Raw genomic sequence first — 25,173 nt, forward strand, 5'->3', positions numbered from 1 at the left:
TTTTTTATATACAGTTTGAACTATCTCGATTCTAACGGCTTTCGTTGTAACGACAATTCGGTTATAACGTGATTAATTGGTGGTTGTGACTAATTTACATGGAGAGAAATATTAATGGATCTCGCTTAGAACTTCAATTCAAACACAACGACCTAGGGTATAACGACGCATTTTTTGCCATTATTCCTTTTTATTTATCATCATTAGGGTGATATTATGACAGGTATACGGAACATTTTTTGTAGTCTTGCCCTTCTTGAAATTTTTTCTTATTAAAAAGGTCCTTTGTCTTCAACAAAGTTTATTAATTAACCCTCGATTAAATATGGGACGTATGTGTGTGTGCGATAACTATGACTATAAATATCAATTTTATTCTCACATATTTGCCATGTTCAGTGCCGTCTTAACGCATGCGGCTCAAACGCGCACTTTCTAAGATCCTCACGTGCAGAAAAAGCCTCGTGAAAATGAGATCTGGTCAAATTTTCGACAGTGAGAGCGTACGAAATTGGGTAGCAAATATTTCTTTCTCTCTAGAAAAGTAGGAAGCCCCAGAATAATCACTTTGCCCGTGTGCCTGTGATGCTGTTAACTGACTGGGCCTGACTGGGTCCCACCTTTTTTTTCCTCGCTAATGGTTATTTTTAAGGAATTGGCGATTTGTCTGACAACTGGCAGCATTTTAGTGAGAACTGGCGATGCCCAGTATATACGATCTGTTTCCCGTATTTTTGCTGATCAAATATGGTCACCCCTAAATAAAGTAAAACAATGTCATATATATATATATATACACACTACTTGATTGCATCTGATTACATTTCTCATACTTAGAAGGTCTTGAAAGCGTCAACCTTGTTTGAAACGACACCTCGGTTAAAACGGCGAAATTTCGCCGAATCTTCGATGTCGTTATAATAGAGTTTGACTGTTTTTATTCGAATTCACTGATTTATTTAATTCTCCTCGAGAGGCCACGGAGCCCCTGGGAAGTGCACACGGAGCCCTCAAGGGCTCCGCGGAGCACCGGTTTAGAACCGTTGACTTAGGAAATTGGCTGGCCAACTCAAGAACTAGCTACACTCCATATATTCGTCCTCACAATTTTCTTATTTTCGACCTGAAGGTGACAAAATAACAAATCCAATATCTCTTACCTTAAATTTTATTTTTATTGGTCAATCAAATTTTGGTTCCAGGTGGATAGAGATACTTGCACATAAAATTACATCAAATTCCATTTAAGCAATGCCACAAGAATATATATATATGTATATATGTAATGTATACAGAGTATATCCATATGAGCAAACATATTCATACATGTCAAATACGAAACAATTATTATAATCTGGGAAAATGAAAACCATAGCATCGAATACTCCATAAACGTGCAAACAACTAATATACAATGTGTACTTGTAATATGTGTCTTCTTATTTCGAAGAATGACTTGTAACAAACATCTGCGATGCACTCCGGGAGGCATCGTATAATGAACACATTTCGTCTTTTATTCGAATTCAGATTTCTCATTCCATGACATTATCCTTCCTATTGATTCTAGAATCCATTTCATACAGCGTCATCGCAACTGGCCGTTGTGACCGTCGTATATCTGGTAGGCATGTGAGCCCTCTTGTTCTTACCTGTGTAAAGTGAATAAAAAAAAAACAACTATAAGGTTCATGTTAAAAAAGAGTCACGAAAAACATTAAAAAAACTTTCTTTTTCAAGCTATGAAAGAGTAATTATAGAATCTATACTAAAACACGATATTACCTTTCCCCTTTGAAATGAATATATTTCGAAAAATACCAAAAAACGATGAATGAAAAGATTATTGCAAAGCTTGCCCAGAAGGAAACGAATCTTCAAAAGAAAAGGATTTTTTCTCATTATATGGCTGAAGCAGGTCCGGACGACATGCCCGGGGCATGTGAGAATTTTGAGCCGACATGTATTTTATTTCCTCGACCACATGCGTGCCGCGGCCATATTAAGAAAATATATATTAAACAGCGTTTTTTTCTACTTTTCCTGTTTTCGAGTTTTCAACTAACTTAACTAAGAATCGGAGGAAAGTTGGGAAAAAAAATAGATTTAAATGCTGGCAAACTATTTTAGCCGCATTTAATGCTGCTTTTCCCCAGTTTTTCTCCGTTTTTCGAATTCGAATATTGCACTTCGAAACGTGGAATTTTTTCGTTTGCATCAAGAGAGACATGGTAACAACTTTCTAATTGGGTTTTTGGGGCACACGGAGACTGTGTAAGAAGTTATTTTGTTATATGTTTAACTATACAACCCGTTGTAATATGAATGGCATATCTAAGTAATGCACGTTATTTGCAAACTCTTTACAATTGCAAGTATGCCTTTGAGATCAACGGTTCGCTAGTGAAATGTCATACGCCATGTTTGCTATGCACCCTGTATAGAATGAATATTTGAGCACTTCATTTATTTATTTTTCATTGATGATGATGCAAGTGGTTTCTACACACATGCGTGAAATTCCACAGAAATACTTCATTTGGTAGCCATGAGCGAATGTGTACTTAACGTATTTTGATCTATAGTTACGGTCACGCTGTTTCTGCTGAAGCCAACAAAAAAGGGAAAAAAACGTGATTCCAAGTGCAACGCTTTCGGACATATTTTATTTGAAAAATCGGAGAAAAATTGTAAAACAATAGCGTAACGGAAAACGTTTTTTCCCCAGCATATTTTAACCAATTTTTCTCAGATTTTTTGATCATTCGAGTCACACCACGGTCATTTTCTGCACACGAGGGCTAATTAGACCGGAACCTAGAATTTATTGCCGATTCCGAACGGCAGGCTTGTTTTTTATACTCGTCGAGAGGTTGGTGCGCTAACCTCTCGATGGGGGACTCCCTGGGGTAGCAACTTTCTGCTGCAGTCAAATCGCCTTTTTTTTTATTTTTTTGTACCCTTGTGTCAGGAAAGTTTTCTGACAAGGACGAACTGTGCATCGAACTCGCGACACCTCTAAACATCCTTTGGTACCTTAGGCGAGTATCTTATCAACCGGGCTACCGCGCGCCCCTTCATTTGTTAGGAAAATGTATTTGATATAAATTATTTATATCCGATTTTTTGAATTTAAATATATAAGCAAATACTGCACTAGAAACGTCGATTTTTTTTTTCTTTTTTCTCGGCATCAGGAGAGACAGGGCAACAACTTTCTAATTGGGTGTTTGAGCACATTGGGTATGTCCGTGTAAAAAATTATTATTTTTATAGCTACACAACCCTTGCAACATGAATGGCGTATCTGAGGTTGACACGTTTTATTTACATGGGTTTCTTTTTCTAATTGGAAGTATGCCTCTACGATCGATGGTGCTTCGTTAATTAGCGGTGCGTGCTATCCCCTATGCAAACTTATAGTCGAACACACACAATCTGTCTCTTTTTTAAACTTTGGAAGTTCATTCACAACGGATGCCCTTGCCGTTCTGGTTTCAGCTCTCTTCCACACGATATTTAAATTGCCGATCACATATGCGAAATTATTTCTTTTTACCGTGACTCAGAAAGAACTTGGAGAAGATTTTTATCTAAATCTTGAAAATCTTATTTAATTTTTTCTTCTACATTTCTCGTATTTACTTGCAGAAGAAGTCACGAGAAAAGAAACTGATACGAGTTAAAAAAAAGAGAAAAATGTGGTTTCTATCATTTGTGCATCAATCTCTGTCATTTTTTTGTAAAAAGAAGAAAAAAAGAATCCAGGAACTCCCGATACGAATGATATCAATTTAAGTTATGGCTTATGATGTGAAAGAAACCGTTTTCCTCAGATTTGGTAAAGTTGAGAGGAAATCACTTTTTGGCTGGGATTACAATATAAAAGTTTGATAAAAATATATTTTACTAAACTTGGGAAAAAACCATAAGAGTATCGGTTACATTCGAGTGAATGTAATCGATACGGTTATTGATTGAATTTTCAAGTTTCATAAAAGTACTCTTCTAAAATTTTTATAGTGTAATCCAGGACTTAGAGACTAAGCCTTATAAATCGCAATTTTTTTTGGTCTTTGGTTTTTCCTGAAACTAAAAAAAATTGAAATTCCCTTGATGGCACGATAAAACATCCTGCAATTACCGTAAAATCCTTCTTTAGCAAAAAAAATGTATTTAATGTGCACTGTGTGTGTGTGGTCACTTTATTATGACAAGCTGACACTTTTGAGCAAACAAACTATGGCGTCACACTGTTGCCGCCAAAGTATAATTGCTACAAAGCTGGCATAAGAAAAAAGGAAAGCTTGCTTCCTGAGACAGTAGTATAGGTGAATTGGTTGTGAAGATACGGGAGACAGTGCCGTCTTGACGAATGGGCCCACCTGGGCACGGCCCGGGGCCCTCAAGCGAAGAGGGGCCTCACAAAAATGAGATCTGGTTGAAAATTTCGAGAATTTGTTTGGTAGGGCCTCAGCAAAACCATTTGGCCCGGGGGCCCATGATGCTCCTAAGACGGCCCTGATGGGAGGGAAAGTGGTTTGATGGACTTGGAAAGTAAGGATGATCGTAGGCAGGGTCGGATTAAGACGTTTGAAAGCCCTAAGCACTTGAATAGTTTTGGTGCCCGCCCCCCCAATACCTACAAGTATATTTACTCGATATTGAATCTATAAACTAAAAAAAATGTGCAATTTTATATTTCATGAGTAACTAATCTAAGGATGGGATTACACTCTAAAAGGTTATGAAACTATAAAATTTATCGGTTACATTCTAGCAAATGCAACCGATCAGCTTATTGGTCGCATTTGTAAAAGAATTACTATAAAATTTTTACAGTGTAATCCTGGCTTAAGGCAGAATTGTGATGTGAATATTTCTAAGCACAAACATTTCGAAGGTCTCCACCCTTTCCCCCCTTTTTCTACTTTGAAAAGTCTTTGATATCTCCTGAATGCTTTTCTGGTACGTCATTGGATGTTTTTGGAATGTTTCTTTCATATTTTCCAAAAAGACAGATCTTGACGGACATTTTTTTTTTCAAAATCTTTTGAAAATATTTCAAGATATTTTCTCCCATCAATTGCTTGTGAGGATCGAACTAAAGGCATCTTTATACCTACATTCTAAGAAGCTCTAGATTAAACCACAAAAGGGTGACTCTAGGCTTCCTATGACCACTGAATCAGGGGTGAAGGAAAAAAAAATTACAAAAATTGCAAAAAAAAAAAAAAAATTAGAAGAAATTTTTTATGCAAAATTTCAAACTAGGAGCGTACTGAGCGACTCGCAGAGAAAACCGTGATTTTTGATGCATTTCACAGCAGCGAATTTTCTGTGTATTATTTTACTGGTGCGGCTTATACGCCAGAGGGGTGCCGAAACTGTCTCGCACGGGTAATAACACTTAACGATAAGATAACGTTCCTGAATTCATCATCACCCATTTGCTCCCCATTCATCGCCTTTTTCCCCCTTAAATCGCGCAATTGATCCACTGACTCATAAATATTTGCACGTTTTTAACTTCACGACCTTATTCGGTAGAACATGGCGTACTCGTAATGTATGAGTCTTACCCGGACACAGCCAGAGGACTTCATGACAATTAGATCTGCTTACAACTTGCGACATTTAATATGCACATTGGCAGGCGGGTATTTTTAGCTAGGTAGAGGGGCCTCAGAAAAATCAATCTATTCATGAGCCCTATGATGCTGTCGAGGAAGGAATTTGCACGAAATCCCGTTTCAAAAACTCTGCGGTAACGTGATCTCTAGTTCTTAATAGTATTAGTTTTTCTGCATCTGTGTCATTCTTTTGATAAATGTCTTCAAGAAGTGTACAATCGATCAAAAACTCCCGGATATTTTGCCGGAAGCTTGATGCTGGAAAAAAATTTAATGCATAAAAAAAAGCATTTTGATAAGTTTTTGTAGTGCCCCTCTTTTCCTGATGCCCTAAGCACATGCTTATTTTGCTTAATGGGTAATGCGGCCCTGATCGTAGGAGCTCGGGGCTGTTGAGCGAATGTCTGTCTGAGAAACCGCCGCATTTGTGAAATGTTCAAGACAGGGCTGACTAAATCTCCAGCCCTGTTTTCATGCAAAATCTATGTGACCGGGAGCATGTAACTTAAATTACTAGATGCTCCAATCAATATTGAAGTCAGAAAAATATTATCACTGGATTTACTTACATAAAAATTAAGACTGGACATTGTGTACGGTTTAAGTCAGTGTTCTCAGGACTGAAAATAGCAGGTGGGTCTACCAGACTACCAGACAGATACCCACGTTAATATTCCTTACGGAACCTCTAACTGCAGGTGGGTCTGAATACCCATGCACTGGACTAGAGGGGGCACAGAGCATTCAACTGCTTCTTCTATGCCTCACGGGAGTACCAAAATTCGTGCTTGCCCCGGTTGAATGAGTATCTAGATGCAGCCCCTGTGAGTGTTCTCCACCCTTTTTTTTCATTGCAGAACGATGAAATTAAATGAGCATTTTCGCGAACCGGCATAAATGGGAGAAATAACATAAGTGTGAACCGGTGAATGAAAAGTGTATTACGAGGAAAATTTCACATATATTCCTTCTGAAAAAAAGTGTATTATAATTCTTGAAAAAAAAGTTGGCGTTAAACAAATTTGCAACATAAAAATGCACAATTTATGGTATTACTCCTTTACCAAACACCAAGTCTGGCCATAGAGCTGTATTGCAATTCACTGTCATTAACGAGTTGGGTTGGAAATAAAGAGCTATCGGTGGTCGCCTCAAACTCGTTGAGGAAAAATATCTTGTTATTTATATTCTTCCCCCGGTTTGGACCTGATGGCAACCTTCACAGTAACACAGTGTATGGTACGAAACTATAATACTTTTATTTTAATGCTACATACCGATGTACATATTATGCACCGAATGGTACAATGAATGAATGCCAGGGTCTCTGCCACCGGACTTATCCCGTTGCCGAGATCTCTTCCAGCCCAGCTTCGTGGCAGAGTCTGGAACAAAGTGAGTGCACCTAACAGTCTGAGTGTGTAGCTAGTGTGGTGTATGATATTTCAGTGCTGCCATCTATACTTCAAATTGTGAGTGAAGTGTGATGATTGAATATTTGTAACGTTGCAGGCCTGTTGCTCTCTGAGGCGAGACTTTTTAACGGGGCTCCCATTCGCGCGTTGAAGTTGAGAACCACAGAAAACCAACTTCAGCCGACCACCACTGTGGGGTTCGAACCCGGATACTCGCATCGCGAGTCCGTCACTATAACCACTCGACCACCACAGCGGCACCGAATGGTACAGGTGTCTCTCGCTTCACGTGATTAATTGGTTCCGCAAAACAGTCGCGCAAGACGAAATCGAGTAAAGTGAGTTGAATTTAACACGGAAGGTGAGAAAGAGAGATAGGGATGGGGTTGGTTTTCTTCAAAATTATTGAAAACAATCGAACCCAACAGCAAAGGAACTTTTTTAAATGAATTAATTATTCAAAGTTATATGAATTTAAATCCTGCGAATTTAGGCAATATGAGTGTGAATTGAATTGATATTTTTTTCTGTCTTCAATACTTCTGATTGATTCTAATGTGGATATTGTCTGTATGATAGGTGGTTGATAACTATTTTTAATGAAACAGTCGAGATTCGGGTGCCAAGTAGCATCATTTGTCACCTTATTAAAACTTTAGTAGCGATGGCAGGGAATTTTGCATATTTCTCGCAAATATGGGAAATCTAGTTCCGTTTTTTCTCGACTAAATTTTTCATGGCATTGTCAATGTGTTGCAAACATTGTTCATCAGTGAGATTTGGGGAGTGGTATCTGCGAATTTCTCTCATATTTGTCTCAGCTAGATCATCAAAATCCTACGTGTTTCGTTGTCAAAGGATTTAACTATGTTATATATGCATATCATCAATTTCCAAGCCCATTTCCAGGATTAAAGTTAAACTCCAAGCTGAAGTTTCAGATTGGAATTCATAAAATCCACTTTTAAAAATCGTTAAAAGCGAAGGATACCTGTATTTATGAAGAAATTTTGCGACAAACCAAAAAACACAGTAACCGGTATTTTGGCACATAAAACTCCCATTGATATTCGGCACGATAGTACGAAATGCACAGTTCCATACCACTTGTCATTTTCATGTGGCGCATTGGTTTAAATCGAACAGCCATTCTATTTTAAGAATTATAACATATAGTTTTGCTTTAATTTGATAGATGGCAGCAGAAATCATTAAAAGCAAAACTTTTTATTTAAAAAAAAAAAAAGCAGTCGTCTCATGCGGATATAAAATCTATCTTCTATACTAAAAATATCGGTACAGGAAAGAGCTAATAGGAGAAAACTCTAAGAACACTACGATTGTTTTCCTGCGTGCAGTAATGGTGGCCCTGATTTACTATACTAAGCTGGTGCCTTCTCTGTACTGTAATGATGTGTAAGATACATATTTCCGTCGAAACTTGCGGCCGTTGGTAGAGTGGCTACACTGCTTGCCCAAGGAACGTATTGGACCAACCTTGGCACGAATGTGGTCACTGCTTCACACCATGCCGGTGGGGCGAGTAAGAATTTGGCGGAAATTGTACCAAAGCATGGATGCCAAGTACATTGTTACACCATTTCAAGCTGGTGGAGGCCAATCGGATGGTTTGGCTATGCATTGGACCCTTTAATTCGTGTTCATTAACGTCTGAATAATAATAATAAGACGTCATAACCAAACATCGTTACTGATCAAACAAATCCTGTTATGTTAATAATTTATTCCATAGATGGTAGCTACTTTTAGAATGATAATGAGCCCTATAGTGCTGGTATTGTAAAGAATTGGTTTGATGAACATGAAGGAGAGTTTGCTTTGCTTAGGTGGCGCCCATTATCCACAGATCTCAATCCCATTGAGCATTTGTGGTATCAAGTTGAAAGCATCAGAGGGAATGAGGTTGAGCCAGTGGTTTCTTAACATCTTCCAGCCGAGATGGACTCCCATTGGATCATTTTTGTTTTTGTGGCTCCCGTGTCTCATACAGCCCCCCCCCCCTCACAAACCGGGACCGAGACGAAGTCGTTCGGACAAAAGTGGTCTGAGACCGATCCTATACTTACACAAAGTAATTTTCGCACTTACTCGTAAAGATCATTACAGATCTCATCATGTAGGCCTTCTATGAGCATGATGCCCCCCCCCCCCCCAGATGTGTCCCATGCGTTCAGATGGTCCGGATTCTATGGACAACACTGTACATTTTTTCCACCATACTTCACTTGAAAACGTATTTCTACACACCTCTCTGCGGCTCCCCTTTTACCTGATTTTCACCCGTGGCCCCGTTAGAAAATCTCAGGACCATAACCAATGATCTAGATCCATAATCATCCAACAATATAACGTTATTAGAAAGTGCTATTCATCAAGCACGGTCTGAAATTTTACAAACGACCTATCAACATCTCGTAAATTCCATGCCAAGCGGAATCAATGCTGCAGAAAGGCAGAAGGTGGTCCAACAAAATATTGACGAGATGCCCATAATAAAACAGCCGAGTAGTGATGCGTAACTCGAGGAAAGCAGTCAAAAGAATATTTTTCCAAATATTTGTAGGGCAATTATTTGAATTAATTAATGTCCAAAATGAAGAAACTATCAGTGTATTTTTCCACGTGGAAAAACAATCGGATATTTTTCTCCATGTGAAATACAAGTACCATTCCCCGTGAAATCTTATCAACGTGCTTCAAGCGCTACGTAAATGATTTTGTGCTGCATATTTTTTCCCATTCTTTATTCTATAAACAATGAGATTATATACGGATTTTTCCCGAAAATAATCGGATGAATAATGCAGCGTAGATTTTTTTGTCAAGAGTTAATCCTTAAGTACCGTAATAAGTGATGTCCTTAATCATGTTCCAGGAGCGTTTTTTTTTTTCCTGTATTGATTTCAGTCTTAGAGAAGAAAATCCGGGGAGAAAAACAGTTTTCATACGAGTTGTTGCAAAATTCTCGAATTAAGATAAGCTCACTATAGTTTCTTTAAGTAACTTTCAAAAAGGGGTAAAAAACATGTATATATATATATATATTACACAATACATAACATCCACTTTATTATCCCTTTCATAAGCAGTGTACACTACCATCACCAAGTGTTAAAATGTATTTTTTGCCTCTTCATATTTATGAGGGGATTTTTTTTGTTATTAAAGGAAAGTGCTTCATAGAAAATAAATGGAAAGCTAAGGGAGTTAATAAACTGAAGAAACAATGGAGAAGTCGCTTAAGAATGTCTTGGTCTGGTAGTTCGGTAAGTGAACAGAATGGTAGGTCTCTTTAGGAGAGAAAGGCTGTTAAGACGTCGTTAAGGCTTGTTTTATTACATTTTGATTTACGACGGAATCACGTACGAGAAAAATGAGAGAAAATTTTGTGGGTATCACATAAGATAAATTTAATGTTCCCATTCGTGACACCCATCGTATAATTTTATCAGCTTTTTTTTTTGTGGGTTACACAACCCGTAAAATGATTTCCATGTATTGGGAAACAGAATCTACCGAGAAGTCAGACTGGACGAGATGTTGACAACGGACCACGGGATAGGTAAATTGACAGAGTTCTAGAGACTATGGCATGTGGGGAACCCTTTAATCCTTTCAGACTCGAGCATTCGATTTTTTTGGAATTTTCAAAATGTTTTTGGTATGTTTGAGACCAAAAAATGCGTTAAAAACTAAATTTCATCAAATCTTTATTTTTTCAATTTTTTTTGTGAATAAATAACGCACTTTATTCATTTTTTTTTTAAGCCAAGATGCGATGCACGGTATATTCATACATTTTTTTTTTACGGAATTTCATTACATTACTGAATTTTATATAATAAATCATATTTCTCCTTAAGGCTCTTTCTGCTGAAAGTCACCATAAAAACCCCTCCAAAACTTCAAATTTAAGTGCTGTCTTCTGATGAAATTCATATTCACCATATTTCTAATTCAAAATTTAAACAATCCTTCAAGTCCGTGTTTAACTCCCTAGGGTCAAAAGAAAAAGAATCTGCAGTGAGAAAAGAAACCCACAAAATTGTGGCACTAGGGTCTAAAAGGGATAAGTGGCACACCTCCAGATTACTTAAATGATCCGCAGCACAGGTTTATTCCATTCAAGTGCGGCGTGGCACATTTACAGATAACTTAAGTGACCAGCGGTGCTGTTCCAGATCAATCAATTAAGTGACCGTTTTCAGATAGCTTAAGAAGCACGCATTCTTTTAAATGGTAAACATCCTTGTTCTGAGAGAAACCTTGAAATACCATTCACTTTCAAAAGAAACATCAAAGTTACACACATATAATAGGAATCACGAGGAAAATATACATGGGTCAAGGAAACAAGGTTTTTCAATTAGCTCCCAAAGCCCCCTTAATCAATGAACGTAACTACCAAAGGCAACCTGGGCTATGTCATTCATCGTTGCTCAATGTATTTTCAATCAACTTCTTCGTTATGATGACCTGCCATCCATAATTTATCAGTTAATCCTCTTTTAAACGTTTGTGGATATACTCGGTGTTAGTGGACTATCCCTTGGAGAAAACCCGTCTTCCAGAAAACCCTTGAAGTTATACCTAAAAACGGAAACGGTTCCCAAGGTGACGTCTTCGGAAAGTTTTAAAAAAATTGCCACTGTTTCTACTCATTTAAATATGTACAAAAATATGAAAAAACCCGGTGGAATTATTATGAGTCACTCGACAAAAATTGCAAATATTGATATTTTTGAACGCCAAAAGAGGCCAAGAATGAATTTAAAAATATCGCAACCGTAGAGTGTTAGATTGACGTTATTCAAACAGCACATAATCAAGTACAGCTCAGACAAAGAAAGAGAAAGGAAAGAGAAATAGCTAGTTTTTCTAGAACAGAGAAGCTGTGGAGGAGGAAAGAAAGGGAAAATAAATATTTTATATAGACATCGCCAAGAAGCGCGAAAGACGATGAGTAACCGACTTGTCATTTTTAATAATTATATTCCGCCGCTAATTTTTGCTTAATTTGTTTCTTGGTGAGATTGAATATACTTGCATTTTTTCATAACTTTTTGAAGACGACACCTCTCTTGGGACCCTTTTCTTGTAAGTTCCATAGAATTTACAAGGAAATTTAAACGAAAATACAACTTTAAACAGTATTGAGGGTCCATGGAACTGTTGAAATAATACAAAGGTTCTATATCTATATATATACATATTCATGGACCCTCGATACTGTTTAAAGTTGTATTTTCGTTTGAATTGCCTTGTAAATTCTATGGAACTTACATTACTATATATATATGTTTGATATACATAAAGAAAGATTATCTAGAACATTACCAGAACTAATACAAACAGTTATTCATTTTTATTCCCTAATCATTTGTAATCATGATAACCCTTAACTGGTGTTTTCAAAAGTCTGTGCGTAACTCGCGTCGTGGGGTCATTTTGATATCATTTTGATATTTTTGTTGATTTTTAAAATGAATTAATACTTAATGGGATCAAAATGACCCCATTATCATAAAAGCAATGGGTTTTTACATGCCTTCATTCATCTTCGAAAATTTATTCACTAAATAATTTTTCAAGTTTAATTATTTTCCCAAAAAATTCCTTTTATCAAGACACACATTCGAAAAGAATTGAGGGACACATGGCTTTTGAAAAAAAAAATGAAATTAATCAAAATTTTTGAATGCAAATTTCAGGATCAAAAAATGAACAGATATGATTGAAATATACTCAGAAAATAAAATTTACAAATTAAAATAATATTTACTATATTTCCAGAAGCACCAAAATTAGACTTATTCTAAGTCTTCATTCAACACAGTAATTGTAAACAACACTATTACATGCTGATCACGCAGATCTTACGTACAATTCACTAACAACATTATCTTCCTGCTCATCTTGGGATATCCGATGTTTCACGACTGATTTGAAACTGTTATCGAGAAAACTGGCGCTCGTCCGACACGACATTTCAATCCTGAAAGGAATACTCCTGCCGTCAGACAAAAATAGGCGCAAGTGGTGAGGTGGGGTCATTTTGACCTGACGGAAACTTTGATCAATGATACAGAGGGAAGAAGAAGTAGAACAACATCATAAGTCAAACACATGTAAACAACTAGCTTAAAGGTACTGAAAATAAGATGATCCAGATGCATTTCTTTCTCAAGGGGGTTGCATGATGAAGAATGCGTGGGGGTCAAATGCCCCCCCCCCCACCACGCCAGTTAAAGGATAATCCATATTTCTCTATCATTTCTCAGGGAACTTACAGTGAAAATGCGGAGAACACTAGGTTCCAGTGGGTTTCCGGTTGAGATGGTACAACCACTAAACTATGCTCGAGAAAGTTGCGCCAGACTAATAATGGTCCATCCATACGGTTGGTCAAGGCTTTGATGCCAGACGAAGGAAGGGGGTTAAGAAATTAATGATGATTTTTGTTTAAAACTTGGAAACATTTCTGGGTTCCCTTCAATGAAAAAGCAATTGCCCGCAGCCACCGCCGTTTTTCAACCCGTTAAGTGTTTAAAAGTTTCCCCCCACAAATTCATCTTTATTTTATTTTTATTATTTTTACTTTTTTTCCACAGCAATTTGGTTTGTGGCCAAGAAAACCGCGAGAGAAATAGCCACATGGTGAGACATTAGAATAATTACATGTAAATCGATTACTTTTATGTCCAGTAAATGCTTCAGGATCGGCGAATGTATTCTATAGATTTTAATTTGAATTTCTTAGCCGGGGTTCTTTTTTTCTTTATGCGTTTCCATAATGCATGCGTTAAGTATTATTTTTGTTCCGATACACCACTGTGAGAAAACGTTGAAATGATTAAGCTCATTATAATAACATTTTTGTTACAGAAGTAGAAAGTATCGCGAATAAATGCACACTTAATTTTTTACTACAGTTTCTGCTAAAATCGATCATTTATCAGTAATTGAATTAATGCTATAGTCAGGAAATATTTCACGAACTATTATCTGGTTTTTCAGAGTCAAACCAATGTTTCTTTGACTACAATTCAGTAGCAATTTACAATTACTTACTTAGTATAACTTACCGCATGAAAGCATCCTCTTGAAAGCCCTTCGAAACTTGACAGACATCGCATTGTAGAGGATCGGGTTTATGGCACTGTTTATAAAGATCATCGTCTTGCAAAACATTAGAAACCAAAGCTCCATGTAACGGTTGGTGGCGAATGAGTTGTAAACCACCAGGACACGGTATGGGAGCCATAATGTCGCAAAGAGGGCAACGACCACCACAAGCATTTTGACTACCTGCAAAATAGCAAAACCAACAAACTTTAAGACATTTTATATTTATACACATAATTCAACCATTGCAAAAAAATCAACAACTTCATCAACTCAAGATTACAATGTTATCGAACCCTCGTAATGTGCTCCCATTATCCACAATCAGCGTGAATAGACTGCTCAATCATCTGAAATTTTTTCTCTTTAACATGAATTTCTTAAAATTACGTTAGATAGAGTACGCATATTCGTACCAAGTAGAGAACGCATAGAGTACGCGTAGTATTATTTTTCGCTCTATTTTTAACAGATTTGCTTGTGCGAAATATGATAAGTGTACACTGTTGAGTAATGGTAGAATGCCTCCCTTTCCACCAATGACGGTTTTGTCACTGATTTCGTGAGTTCGAACCCAGAGATCACACCTTTGATTCTATTGCACTATGGAACCTGTACGGAACGGAAAGTCAAGACACTGAAATAATATTTCATTTCAGGCAGGTTTCCGTTCTGAAAAAGTGTACGTAAAAGCATTAACGTACGTAACGGGAATTTCAAACTACCTAGAACGACGGTAGCGGTGATTTTGACCGCAATAGGAAAAAAATCCACATAAAGTATTCATAGTAATCCGTATTATATATGATGCATAAAATTTTCACCAACAAAATTGATCAAATTATGGTATAATGCCATATATTGTTTAGTTTTCATGCCGCCATCTGTTTAAAACCAACACCTGATTTTATTTCAAGAATTCTTACGAATATAGTTTTGCTTTTAGTTGATAGGAGTCAGCAGAAGTTTTATTTCAACGGTTTTTCTCTCGAGTATGATAGTATAGTACAGAGAGGTTTTCAATCTTTTTCCAGTCGCGAGCACTGTCTGCACCCATCATCAAAAGAAGAGCACACTTATGGCAAGTTTAGTATACAAATGCATGAAATCAGGATGATTCCAATCCTTCAATGCAATTTGTACCAGGTGGGTTTAATTCGAGCGTTGATTCAAGTGCTCGCGAGCACCGATCTGTAGTGTCTTTCTTGTGATCCGCGAAACTCTCCGTCAACTTATTGAAGCGAATACATGATTGGGAGAGACTGTATTGTGGGAGTGAAAAAAAGGATGCTTTTGAAATTTCTATTTATGTGAAAAGAAATGTTCAGAGGTGAGAGTGACATAAAAAAGAAAGAGAAGGAAACGCGCGCGCGCGCGCGGAATAACGAGAAAAGTATGTGATCGTGCGGGCGGGGTGCTTGTGGGTGTGAATGGAAATTAATGCACTCTTTATATCACAGAAAATTTACTTTAAAATACAAAAAAAAATCATCAAAGAAGCAGCAAATACCTAACTACTAAAAACATACTTTCGTATACTTAAAAGTAATTACTGGCACTTTGCGGCAAACTCAAAAATATGTTAACCGATACAAAGTTACACCGCGGTGCGGCATTGAAATAAACAGTACATGATAATTGTGACATAGCTCGTTGTGATACTGCACACTGGTTTTAAAAGCACAGCCAATTTTGCAAAAAGATTTATATAGGAGATGGTTTTATGTTCACTGTGTGTGTGTGTGTGTGTGTGTGTGGATAGGTTGCAGCAAAAAGTCCAAACATTTTTCTCTCACGTATAATAAATAGGGTATATTATTGTTATACGGAACCACTGCTGCCATCTACAAGCAATAATACTACCAATATACATCGCAAAATATCCTATCTCCCATTTTTTCGAGCAATATTCAAATTTGGAATACGGAAATTACGTAATTGCTGAAATTCTGCGCGCAAAGATAAAACATTACCGGAATATTACGCACAAAATTCATCCCGGTATCGCACCACATATTGACCATTTTCATGCAGGAAATTGGTTGAACACCAACACCCAATTTCACTTAAAGAAATATAGAAATATTTTTGTTTTTATTTGTGGCGCAAAGGTCTCAGCAAGGGTCCGAGCTCAATGTCATTTCCCATTGACGCATGTACGATGTAATAAATGATGAACAGGAAATACAAAAAGTAAGGAAAGTTTAAAAATTTTCCTCATACAGTGGAACCTTCCTTTATGGACGCTGCCCATCAGCGGACACCTCCCGTTAACGGACACTTTTCTGATCTCCGGTCCCATAGAATAGAGCTTTAATATATTTCACTCCCCGTTGGCGGATACTCCCGATAGCGGACAGTAAAATCAGGCAAACTCTAATTTGTGAGTTTTTGTTCAGAAATCGGGAATTAATCACACTTAACGGTGATTATGTATTATCCCCCGCTTGTATTGGTAAATATGACAATTCGTCAATAAATTATTTGATTAACATAACTATGATCCAGAACGGTAAATTTTAATGGTAATATTGGTTTTGTTTGCACATGTTGATACGTGTGGAAAAAACCAACGTTACTGATGATGTTGTTATGAATGTTTTTTCTTCTTCACACATACTTTAATTTAATTTAATTTTATCATGTCCGGGAAAAAAATTAATTAGTTTAATGAAGAGAAGAATGGTTATATAAATTTTATATATTTATAAGACTTTCCAACATTATTTGGGAATTATACATAATCGCCGGTAAAAATCATAAATATTGCGAAATTTAGTGAAACTTTCTTTATCGAGACAATTGATGATTATGCATAACCGCCGGTGTATCATTTTTACACACAGTAATATATACGAAACCAATTGCGACTAAGAAATACGTCGTATAAATATGAATGTCGTATATATATATATTGTACCCCCCTCCCCAATAGAGGACACTCCTCGACAAAAGTTTTGGTCCCATGGGTGTCCGTTACCGAGAGGCTCTACTTTATCATTTTGTATAACCGGTTCAGAAATTATATCTCCCACTCATGCCAGTCCTCAAAACGCAAAATTGTTCAAGCAATTTCGCCGGTCCACGAATAGAAAGAGATGTTGAGAAAAACACTATTATATACTTGACGGAAATTTTGCTTGAAACCACTTCAACTGATACATTAACATGAATAACAAAATACCAATCTCCCACATTGAATTTTTATCTATTCTTCGTCCATGTATTTCATACAATTCCAATGCAAAGTACCTAACGAAGCTTTTCACCACAGTACTGGAAATCGCGATTGCGCAAGTATATAGCGAATCGATGGGATTTTCAAAGGCTATAAAAATAGAAAATAGTGGTCCAAGTTATTCGAGAAGAAACTCGGAAAATGAAGACGGGGGGGGGGGAACTTTTCACCGCCACCACACACACTACCTAAAGCACACTTTATCCAATAATCCTAGACGTAGACAAACACGGAGGTGTGTTCGGAAGGTGTTTCCTTGGGATGAATATGAGAAACACTATTACACAGTTAAGGTTCATTCCTTTTTTTTTTCTATTTTCAAAAACAAAACTTCAACCCTTTCGAATCTCTCTCACTCTCTCTCTTTTATCCTATCATAGATGGAGTAAGAAAGAGAAAGGCACAGTATATGCACAGGCGATAACTATTCCGGTATTCAACGTAGGAGAGAAAGTAACATTTAAATTCCGTTCCCCGTGAAATAAAATTCTTTTTATTTAAGTGCTATCTTCTTCACTACAACACGCACATACATTGGAATATACTGAAGGACCTCTCGGTTAAAAGGAGGCGACATTCGTGGGAGAAAGTGCTTTTATTTTTTTACGTTTTCGGAATGTTGAAAATTCCGCTTTTAAATTGCAAATTTTGGTGGCTGTATGTTTGCTTTCGGAATTGTTCAGCTAGTGTTTCTTTCGCGTTTCTAAGATGTTAAGGGGAAAAAAAAAACCATATAAGTTTGTGAGTGTGTGTATATATATATAAGTAAATACATTAACTTTTCTTACTCGGGAAGGAATTCTCGCAAGTGTTTCCGTTGTTTCTCTCGAGAAAATGGATGTGAAAATCAAATACGACGGTGAAAATCTATAGAGAAAACGACTTTATAATGGTTACGCTTTTTTTTTAGTTTTTATAATTTATTCTCTGCTTTCTACCTTAATAGGATGCATTTTCGCTGTTGTTTCTTGCATGTAAAGATTATTAGCTCGAACTTCCCCTCCCTCTTTGCATTAGGTGATTTCAGGGATTTGTCGAGCTCTGATATATTAGCGTCATAGATTCAAGTCAGACAAATGAAACGTAAATGTAACTTAGACGTTTTCTTTGAAGAGTTTACGCGCGCGCGCACGCACGCACCCACACACACACACACACACACACAGAGAAAATAGTTTTCCTAATCTCAAAATACTCCAACTCCTATGCTAGATTACTATCCGGAATTCCATTGGTAGCGCTACCTATTTTCGTATTAATGTTTCAACGCATGACACACAATATGTCACAGTTACTGCCGTACTCGTGATATATTACTATAATTGAATTAAAAATATTAAATCTTTATAAATGATCCACCTTGAAATTATCTTTTTAATAAGTAAACTTAATTAAAATAATTTCTTTATATATATTATTTGATTACATAAAACTATTACATTGGCTGAGTTTCGTAGAAAGTTAAAAAAACAACAGATGAGTGAACACTCAGAATATCTGTATTAATGAAAAGATATTTAGAACAGTTCGTACAAAATGCAATAATTTTCCATACATCTCACTACAAGAACCTTTGCGGCAATGAAGCCCCTACGGAAAATAAAATGAAAGCCATGGCGCCCTCGTGGCACATGAACGTCACGTTCCCCTTTAATAGAATGATATTTGACATGTATAATAATGCAAACACAAATGAGTAAATTTGTCTTCTTATCCAAGCTCACGGATGTCCTGAAATCTCTCCAAGGACTCCGTAGGGTCCGCGTACCATAGGTTGAAAACCCCTTCTCTAAAAAACATTTTGTAAAAAAAATTAGGAACGCTATTTTAGTAAAAATTCTCGATGCAAGGATATTTTCCATAAAGTCCTTTTATAAGTATATTTTCCATAAAGTCCCTTTATAAGGATATTTTCCATAAAGTCCCTTTATAAGGATATTTTCCATAAAGTCCCTTTATAAGGATATTTTCCATAAAGTCCCTTTATACAGGATTGTACAGTACTTTAAACAGTATTGTACAGTACTTTAAACAGTATTGTACAGTACTTTAAACAGTATTATACAGTACTTTAAACAGTATTATACAGTACTTTAAACAGTATTTTTTTTTCTAACATCGCACTCAAAATTTCGTACAATAAATTTTTGAACTTTCCACCGGTTTTTTTCCTCCTAGGATGTCTAATAACATCGGTGTTTTACACTACATAACAACAGTGTAGTGGGCATCCGTCCCATCATTAGCACAGTAGAGTCTCGATAATCCGAGGTGAATGGGATCGAGGCCACCTCGCGGATTTCTGAAAACTCAAATTATCCAAAAAAAAAACCCAATAGAAAAATCGGATTTTAGGGAGTGGGGCCCTTAGACTTATGTATTCGTACTTACTCAGCATCTCCTAGAGATAGAAGGCCTCCGCACGCTGCTCGTGACCTCAGCAAGTAGTCCATTTCCCTCAGAATATTCAGGGAAAAATTCCGCTGCTCGTGCCAGTATTATCGTTGTGCGGAAAACAAACGATCGGCCTCAGAATTGACGATTTTTATGCCCCACATCCAATCAACATGCGGTATTTATGTCGCAACCAGGAAGATTCTACGACAAAATAAGAAGAAACGAAATAGGATGGTGTGGTTCAAAATGTGGCAAACTTGCTAGGAATCTTAATGGCGTTACAGATGAACTTGGCAACCCGTACGGAGACCTTCTATCTCTAGGAGGTGCTGACTTACTCTGTAATTTCACTCATTTTATTCTTAACTCAATGGCTTGTTTCAGTTGTTCTCGACCTTTTTGTATTTGCAGCTCCCTAGAAAAAAATATCTCTTCAAAGCACTGAACAAGCGCAAATCACTACACCAGGGGTCTTCAACACATGGCCCGCGAGATACTTGTTGCCTGCTGAGATCTTATATAACATGTGTGTAGTATAACTCAGAGACTCATGGGGCCCCGTGTTGTGTCAGCGGTTGATGACTCCGCACTGCATCAACTCGTGACAACCCTGACAGAGGCTGGCGACGCCCTTATGATCCGCAACGTGCACTTTGAGAACCACTGGCTTTGAACTAAGGATTACATCTGTCAAAACCGATGACCTCTTCATAAGAGAGGCTGACAGCCCTCAACATCCCTGGGCCTCGATATGAATATGTTATTTTTATTTTACATCATAAATTTGTTATAGAAGGAAGGACCTTGTGGAAAATTATGGCATGGGGGCTGACAGATCCCAGCCTAGGGATCAAGACCCTTTAAAACTGAAATTACTCGCATTCGTTGAAAGGATCAAACAAAAGAAATACGCAAAGTGCTTTGAGAAGGAATTTCAAAAATTCCTAGCTACTCTGATTATCCGGAACCTCGAACTTTCGGGTCTCCATTTATCGAGACCCTACGGTAAATCTCTTTACAGGAACGTAAGATCGAATGGAACTTTATGTTCCTTTTCTAATAAAAGAGTTAGTTTGAGAAAATAGTATTTTAGTGGAGAACATTAGCATCTTTAATGCCTGCAGCAGTTTATATTAAAATATTAAAAAAATATTATATTTCTATTATAGGTAGAACAAAAACTTGAACACAGTTAGGCGCAGAAAATTTCATAGTATTTGAAAATTTTGATGTGTTTTTTCTTCTTTTTGGAAAATTTGCGTGCACGCCATAACCCTTTAAGACCGAGCTCTCGATCGATCGTGCGAGTGAAATACTTAACAAACACATTCATGTTTTCAAAAATTTCCCGTCTTAGAGGGTTAATGGGTTGTGTGAACATAAAATATAATGCTATGTAATGCTTATAATGCTAGAACTTCCAATTAGTAAAATGCAGAAACTCCTACGTAAAGTCGTTTGCAAAAAAAATTTCCTATTTTCAAATGCAATATTTATCAAGATATTAAAGCTGAAAATTGCCTATGTTTTGTCAACTTATAACTGTGTTGAAGAGTTTCTATTGGCTAATATTCATTTTTAGTGACTGTACCCAGATGAAATAGTCTGAACTTTTGGTTATTTTATTTAGATTATATTCTATTGTGTAGTTAATACACAGCTAGGTACTTTTCATCCCTCTTATAAAAAGTTATAAAAAACATGATTATTTTCAGCCTTCTGAGACCAAGAAATGAAATCAAAAGCAATCTGTTGTAAATGTTTCTTCAGAAGATGCAGGAAATGCAGAAAACGTTGGTGATTTCAACTTCAAATCACTGGGTCACGTGAGAAACGCAAATGAATAGGTGGTTACTGTGTGAAACAATTTATTTTACTGGAGATATTTTATTGCTAAAAGTATTAAATTTTGAAGTTTTTTTTTAATCACAGAGCAATTAGATATTTTACAGAATTTTCACACTTTGAATTTAAGTTTTCAAAATTTCTGAACCACACCCTCAATCATTGGCGACAATACTTTTAAGCAAAATATCTCCATAGATATTGCATTTAAAAATATGGATTTTTTTTGCAAATATTACAATATTACTTTTCACAGCAACTTCTACATCTCACTGATCGTAAAATTGAGTACACGGGTACTGTATAAAATGTTTTTTATGTTTTATATATGTATTATCTGCCCCCCCCCCACTCCAAAAAAAAAATATATATATATATATACACACATACTAAAAGCAATACTGAATTAAAAACCAAATGTATTTTGAAACAATTTAAAAGCCAGAACATAGCGCCAAAGGCAGCTGGATACACATAAATGTTTCTAATGATGGTAGGCCAAGAATAGGCATAAATTTACCTTCAGTTCCCTCGACATTTTTGCGACAAACAAGCTTTGGAAACCAAAAAGCAAATATTAGAAAAGTTTATTTTGGAAACCAAAATGCAAATATGAGAAAAGTGTATTCCGGAAGTCAAAAAACAAATTATATGAGAAAAACTTTTCTCATATTTGCTTTTCGGCTTCCAAAATAAACTTTTCTAATATTTGCTTTTTGTCTTCCAAAGCTTGTTTTTCGCAAAAATGTCCGGGGAACTGAAGGTAAATTTATGTCTATTCTTGGTCTACCATCATTAGAATCATTTTTGCTGTTTGGAACAATATGGAAGGCTCCCCCTTGAGAATGACCTCCTCATTATTCCATTTTATTTTTGTATTTTACATCGTTCTCACTTTATATACATACATATATATAATTTTTTAAGAAACAACATATTAGAAAACAATTTGTAAGTGGAACCATACTTCTGAAGTGAACGGATGCAAAGTCTGTCTCGTTTGTCTCGTCGACAAACAATTTGAATCAGACTCGATAACGAACTCCTATACAACACGATTTATACTAAAATACTTGGTGTTCATTGACTTATATCTCCATATCGAATTTTCTATACAATGAATTCTTTTTTCTTTTTCTTTTTTTGATGGAATCAACAGATTCCGTTATACAATGAATCAACTATATTCAATAAACCTTACTCACATGAAAGAATTCTATCATTTGTCACATAAAGGATGCCCTTAAAATACTTGTTAAAGAAAACCGAACCAGAAATTTAATGATTCACCCTTCAAAGTTATCGGAATAAAATTCTATAAAAAAAAAAATCACAACAAGGAAAACTTGTTATATTTGGTCTATGAGGCGAGAGTAAAATCTGAAACAACCAATGGCAGGTCGCATAAAAAATAGTAATAGGAAAAAAACAAACAAACTTCAGAACATGTAGAAAACAAAAACAATCCTATATAAATGAAAGCAGGGATAGAAAAACCATACCTCCAAACAAAAGATTCAGCAAGTAAATAAGAAAAAGAAATACATTCTTATCCACTTTTCTTTTACCAAAATACTCTGATAAATAACCATTACAGCATGTCAAAGAATTTTCTGACAACGTGTTCAGAATTCTAAAACGTATACGTTCGATGTACGGAGCTCCGAAACTCAAAGTATAATTTCTGTTACTCACCGAATAAAAACAGTTTTTGTTTGGGATTCGATTTCTGTATAACTTTTTATTTTATATGGAATATCCATCATATTATACCGTTAACTGATCATGAATTGAGAAATTGTTTTTTTTGTAAGAAACTATTACGAAATGGGAAGAAACATAATATTTAATGCACTAACTGAAAATTTTTAGCTCTAAAATTACTTTTTTAAAGGCTGAGAATAATCACATTTGGGAAGAATGGGTTAAGTACAATCCTCGAAATCGTTGTTCACTTGTTGTGTAGCTATATTTAGAAATATTTTAAGCCATTACATTGTTTGACCTTTATTTGTGTATATTATTTCGATATGAACATAATTTTTCAGCCACATTTTTCATAGTTTTGTGGTATTAGTGGAGTACTGCGGCCTCGTCGCTGATACCCATCTACTGAGAGCCAAGCGACGTTGCGCCTATCGACATTTCGTACTGACGAATGTTTAACCAACTTGCAAATTGAGATTATATTCCAGAGACAAACAATCTTAATTAGTCGTGGCGATACAACGATTATTCAAATCAACTATTTACTATAAGATGAGTGTGAGCTAACAATTAAACTTTTCAGACCCGAATCAAAGATCAAAGACGTATAAAGCACCGACAAATTGTGATCATATATTAGCGATAATTTATCACGCCAAAGTCGCGATTCTACAATTTCATTTACCATCCGTAGATGAACTATGTAAGTTACGCCCCTACACTTTAGTTATATGGCCCGTCGGTTACTGGTTCCCATGGATGTCTGTGCTACTTGTCTAAGGCTTATTAATGCATCTTATTTGCTTATTTGCAGAAACACCAGGAGTCATCATATCTTCCTGTATGGGACTATTAAGCAACGAAAAAAGATGGGATTTCTGATAAGAATGGATAAGAATCATTAACTACATTTTTTGAACACAAATATTACGCGCTCGTCGCTTCAATAGACGCATACCCCCAAATCTAGAAGGCCTTAAAATTAGGAATTCCGAAAATTCAAAAATCCTGTATCCCTACCATAAAACTCCTACATACCGTTTCGCCCGTACTATCAAACCAGATAATTTTACATGTTTTGACTCAGTTCACGATATCTAGTTTATACGTAAACGCTCTTGAAGTTTATTAAGAAAATGATATTGAAGTAAATAATATTACAAACGGTGGTAATAGAATGACTAATCGAGTAATTCGTTTCTGTATCTTAAGTAATTCGTTTCTGTATCTTAAGTAATTCGTTTCTGTATCTTAAGTAATTCGTTTCTGTATCTTAAGTAATTCGTTTCTGTATCTTAAGTAATTCGTTTCTGTATCTTAAGTAATTCGTTTCTGTATCTTAAGTAATTCGTTTCTGTATCTTAAGTAATTCGTTTCTGTATCTTAAGTAATTCGTTTCTGTATCTTAAGTAATTCGTTTCCAAAATGAACGGATTTTTCAACAGAATTTTAATGAGGAAAATAACAATATCAAGAAATAATACTAATATTAAATAAACTGTGAAGATGCATAATCATAATAAAATTTAATTAAAGCGTAAATCACTGCAAAAAATAAAATTATAATCGTGGCATGTGGGAAGAGGAAATGAACGAGTTACGCTTTCATCGGCATAGCAGAAATGAGTAAACAACCTAAAAATGTTGTATATCTTTTTCAATTAAGTAGATTTCTGCCGATTTTGGGATGGTTTAAAGTAGGGGGGTCTCAGTGACACTTAATGGGTTGAAGAAATTTATTTAACTTCATATAAACAACCGTTCGTATGCAGGGTGCATAGCAAACAGGGGG

General features: G+C 36.1%; 1 protein-coding gene across 2 annotated transcripts in view; it reads right to left on the reverse strand.

Annotated features, from left to right (window-relative positions):
- Positions 1-1,152: 1,152 nt before the first annotated feature.
- The window catches only part of LOC149068649 (thyrotropin-releasing hormone receptor-like), a 75,885-nt gene continuing 51,864 nt past the window's right edge, over positions 1,153-25,173 (reverse strand). The window contains exons 3-4 of one of the 2 annotated variants that reach the window (XM_089250624.1): positions 14,155-14,377; positions 1,153-1,652 (exon numbers count right to left, since the gene is read on the reverse strand). In XM_089250624.1, the coding sequence (XP_089106750.1) occupies positions 1,579-1,652; positions 14,155-14,377 (297 nt within the window). In that variant the 3' untranslated portion in view covers positions 1,153-1,578. Of the gene's footprint in view, positions 1,653-14,140; positions 14,378-25,173 lie in introns of both variants that reach the window. The other variant, XM_089250625.1, reaches the window with a different exon arrangement.

The sequence above is a fragment of the Pholcus phalangioides genome, unplaced genomic scaffold (assembly GCF_987345545.1).
Source record: "Pholcus phalangioides strain wild (caught in Gottingen) unplaced genomic scaffold, Ppha-v1.0 ptg000024l_1, whole genome shotgun sequence".
Taxonomy (NCBI): Eukaryota; Metazoa; Arthropoda; class Arachnida; order Araneae; family Pholcidae; genus Pholcus; species Pholcus phalangioides.